Source organism: Wolffia australiana, chromosome 2, assembly GCF_029677425.1.
Source record: "Wolffia australiana isolate 7733 chromosome 2, ASM2967742v1".
In the NCBI taxonomy this organism is placed as follows: domain Eukaryota; kingdom Viridiplantae; phylum Streptophyta; class Magnoliopsida; order Alismatales; family Araceae; genus Wolffia; species Wolffia australiana.
In genome coordinates this window covers 2,704,148-2,708,835 of record NC_135836.1, presented here as the reverse complement: position 1 = coordinate 2,708,835, position 4,688 = coordinate 2,704,148, and the positions used below count along the sequence as shown (strand labels likewise).

Below are 4,688 nucleotides of genomic sequence, written 5' to 3'. Positions count from 1 at the left end.
CCTACTAGTTTTCTTCTTCCTCTTTCTCCTGATATTATTATTTCTCATTATGTTTCTTTACCTTCTTCCTTTTCATCTTCATTTCTTCTTCTTTAATTCTTCTTTTATTGTTTAATTATTCTTCTTTCAATCATAGTTTATTTTTATTTTTATTTCATTTTATTCTTAATTTGATTTTTCATGAGGGGCTTTATAAGTGACTTTGCAATAAAGTTTCCCTTTGATGAGAAGTCGATGCCATTTTTTTATATTGACCTTCTGTTAAAAAGGTCAAGATAAAAAATGACTGGACCGGGACTGGACAAGACCGGACCGGAACTGGACTGGACCGGACCGCACCGAGACTAGTCAAAATGACTGGACTGGGACCGGACCAGGGCTGGACAAGAACAAACTGGAACTGGACCGATCCTTTGGTAAGGTTTAGGTCTTTGCTAAAAGTACGAAGCAGACTGGGACTGTCAAACCTTATTAGGGGCTCAATTGAAACCATTCTTTTATTTTCTATCTCCCTTTTGTTATTTATTGAAATTTGACTTGAGAAAATGTGAACTAATCAACTTCAGAAAAGAATTAAACCCATTAAAATTTAGAGTGTTAAAAAAAACTATTTCTAACAAAAATTATTTGGTTTGTGAATTAGATAAAATTTAGATGAGAAAGTGTTTTTTAACATAATGGTTTAACTAATGCATGAATTTTAAATTCAACTTAAGTTGTGAATCATATCACTAAATGATGTCAAAATAGCCAAAAAATAAGTAGGATTACATGCATTACTTTGGATTCATTAGAAGTTCTACAAGACCTTCAACAAGAGTTGAAAAAGAGGAACTGGATATCCAAGTGCACTTTCATTGTGTGGATGCTTCTCAAGGTGGGAGACGCAAAAAAATTCAGGAGGGGTTGAACAAGTTTCCCAAAAAGTATAAAATATGTGTCATATCAAAGTAATTCATTTAGAATTGATTCCAGCTTACGTTGCATAGAAAATAGTTTTTTAACCTTCAATCAATGCACAAGAAGACAAAATCCACGTCATAATGACCATGACATGTTTTCTATGTCAAGCAGCATCATCAGCGCCTAAGGTCCAAAGTTGCGTGGAGGTGAAAGGGACAAGACGAGTGTTATCCATATGGGGCCCATGGCCACTTTATCACAGAGCTACTCAGTTCAGCATATCACAACACCAATAGACAATGCACCCGTCTTCATCTTCCCTAAATTACCTGAGACCATTATCTTATCTCTTTCGTCCTAGATGTGGGTCACATAGGACCCTTTCCCGTGTGATGGGAAATGCTTAGCATTTCCCTCTCTATTCTCTCCCTTCTCTTTTCTCTCAATCTTTCACGTTCTTTTCTTCTCCCTCCTTACTCAGACCCTTCGTTTAACTTTTCTCCTCTCTCTCACATTCATTTCTCCTTATCCTCATTCAGCCCTTTGCTTTGACTTTTCTTCCTCACTTTCCCTCTTTCTTTCTATACGTTCTCTCACCCTCTTAACTGCCCACTATTGTTACCTATTCTACCATTCTCTTCCCTATATAATTTTCTTTCTCTCTATCTCTTTTCTATAACCTACGAATTGACTTTTCTCCAACCTCTCTCCCTCACCTTTCCCCACAACTTCCTCTACGTAAACCATCAATCTCTCTACTACTTCCCCTTACAATTGTCGACGGTTTATTTTCTTTGCAGCTGCATGTTTCTTTTCCTTTAAAAGGGCTATGAGCCTACTTGTATGGACACTTTTCCTTGAGAATTAATGTGATTTTTTTTGTGAGAAATAGTGATTCCTTAGTGATTTTCCGGTGATAACAGCAATGGAACGTCAACGTAATGGCTATGGAGGCTTCTTCTCTTCATCATTGTCAACCCCTCTTGGGTTCCTCCTTTACCTTTCTTCATATTTATCATCTCCATCATTTTCCTATAATCTGTCCCCATCATCCCCATCATTGAACACACCCATTCATGTCACCCCATCATCTTTTTCTAGTTCTCATTGTCTCCGTTTTTTTTAACTTCATCAATTCGCATGCCTTATCCCATCCACTGTGTAAATCGTCATCTTCACCCCTTTCACATTACACATCAACATCTTCTCGTGCCAATCAAATCTCACACGCCACTTTATCCTCTTCCAACACCTTCTCCTCTCTTTATTCACATCCACTCAAGGAGCTGAAGATCAACATCAATCAGGGCCATTCAACATCAGAACATTCAAGCTATTGGCTCCCATCTCTGAGGTGCGTTGTGACACCTTACCTCTGAGATAATTGTGGTTCATGATAATCGTTAATTTGCTCAGAGTGATTGTTTAATTTAGAATTTCCATGTGCTAACCTTTAGTCGATCATTTCAAATCTCCTATTTCCATTAAGTTAGGAATATCGTAAGTGTTACCAAAGTGCATTTGTTAAATTTGCCATTGACTAAGTTCCCTTCTATAGGATGAAACAGAATTTGGATCACCCTCAAGGAACACGTGATTAATAATACACTTGTGTTAATTTATCAATTTCACGAATTCTATTTTCGTGTCCCACATCACCTTGGTTGTCACACATCATCATGGCCATGACATTGCTTATATTCCAGGATGCATTGTCCATGCCTTGGGTCCAAAGCAACGTAGAGGTGAAGAGGACAAGACGAGGGTTATCCGTGTGAAGGGTCCATTGTCACTTTATCTATATGACGCTAACGGCTTGGCTTTATTGATCCCCAGTTGCGTGCATACCCAAGCCTACGATGAACTTTTTTCCCCAAAACTAATATGTGTTTTGAATATTTGTAGTGCTAAATATGTCAGATTAATATTGAACTGGAAATTTTTCAATGAAATTACAGAGTTATTTATCGTTAAAAAATGTTGCAGGATAAGTAAGCAATCAAGCACCTAATCAAAGTTGTTACTGAAATCTATACACATGTAATAAATATGCTGTAAACGAAAGTTGTTGGCCATGGCTCAGATGGCAGATCCGAAAACTAAGAGGACAGAATCCCATTAATGAACGTGAATAATTTTAGTATTAATCATACAAGAATAAGACCTAATATCAAGCATATAGTAGTTAAAGCTGATTTATTAGTTTTATCAAACTAGTATTGGATTACTATTAAGTTGGATTACAGTTTATGTCTGAAAAGAAATCCAATTTAATATTTTATGAATGCTATATTTATTTAATGAACCAAAAGTATAGATAAGTAAAATAAGTAAAATAAGTGCACAAACTTGTTAAACATCGAATCAGGACGGCGCGAGAGACGGGATCTGAAGAAGGAAAACCACGGCCTGCAGATCCCGTCCAACTATTGTCTCCAATACGTGGGCAATATGTTGGAAAAGGCAAAATTGACGACGATCTCAGGGATAGCAGATCCGACAACAGTCAGATATGGAAGAGACGAGATCTTTAAGTTCAAGAGGACTGGATCACACTTCCGATCGCGCTTGTTTTTAATATTTTTTCACTGATCATTCATGAATCAATAACATAATCAGAAACATCGCCGTCAGAAGACAATAACCGGATCTCTAATTCCCTTAACAATAGTTGAATTTATTACTTATTATTTACAGAATTCTATACTGTTTATGGACGGTATATTTCTCTGACGAATCGAAAGTAGTATGTATATACAGTAACCGAAAGTATAAAAATTTGTGCAAGTTTAGCATACGCTGGATCGGAACGGCGCGATCTACGCAAGAGGAGAAAGCTGTCGAAAGCTAGAGATCTGCTCGGTGAGAGAGCGGATCTGGACAAGGAAAGCTCTGGCCCGGTGAAACGCCTCCGCTTCGAGATCGCCGACCTCCGAGCAAAGGCGCTCCTCCGCCTCCTCGGCCTGCCGGAGGCGCTCTCTCGCCCGATCAAGCTCCCTCAGCGCTTCCTCCTCCCTCCGCCGGCTCCGATCCAGCGCCCTCTTCAGCTCGTCGTTCCTCTTCCCCAGATCGACGGCTACGATCGCCATGGCCGTCGTACCAGACGAAGATTGGAGAAGAGACTGGCAATCGAGGGGAAATGGGCGGGAACACCCTTATTTATACTAGTTCAAAAAAAGTGTCTATATTCACTGTATGCCACGTGGCTCCACGTGGATGAATCAGAGCTCGCCGCGTGGAAAGCGTCTCTAGACACGAGAGCGGAGATGAGAAGGGGTTTTGATCGGACGGTCTAGAATGGCTCGGCGAAAGCGTGGTGATTTAAAATTATATTTCGTAGGCATCACGAAAGCGAGAGAATCGGACTTTTCAAATTAGGTCTTACTTCAATAATTTCTATCCATCTCTCTCTCTCTCTTCGTTCTCTCTCTAATATATCCGAGTTCTTCTGGGTGCCCATTGTTTGTTTCTTCTCCGGCTCTATCACGCTGCCTCTTGTGGACGCTGTTAACCCTCTATCTCTCTCTCTCTCTACAGACTTTCTCTCTCTAAAGAACCTAGACTAGAGCCATCTCTCTATTACAGTTCTCCTCCCTCTCTCTCTCTCTCTTATTGTTCTCCATCTCCCTCTCTCTTACAGTTCTCCTGTCTCTCTCATATTATTTTCAATCTCTCTCTCTCTCTTATTGTTCTCCATCTCTCTCTCTCATATTATTTTCAATCTCTCTCTCTCTCTTATTGTTCTCCATCTCTCTCTCTCACACTTAGAGTTCTACTCTCTCACT

The 4,688-nt window shown here is 39.5% G+C and overlaps 1 protein-coding gene across 1 annotated transcript; it reads right to left on the bottom strand.

Annotated features, from left to right (window-relative positions):
• Positions 1–3,638: 3,638 nt before the first annotated feature.
• LOC144714835 (protein RESPONSE TO LOW SULFUR 4-like) lies at positions 3,639–4,046 on the bottom strand. The gene has a single exon (XM_078589629.1). The coding sequence runs from the start codon at positions 3,990–3,992 to the stop codon at positions 3,723–3,725; it is 270 nt and encodes an 89-aa protein (XP_078445755.1). The 5' UTR covers positions 3,993–4,046; the 3' UTR covers positions 3,639–3,722.
• Between the last annotated feature and the right edge of the window lie 642 nt (positions 4,047–4,688).

Excerpts from the sequence above, each read along its gene's own strand:
- LOC144714835 (XM_078589629.1), bottom strand. The coding sequence starts at position 3,992 with ATGGCGATCGTAGCCGTCGATCTGGGGAAGAGGAACGACGAGCTGAAG.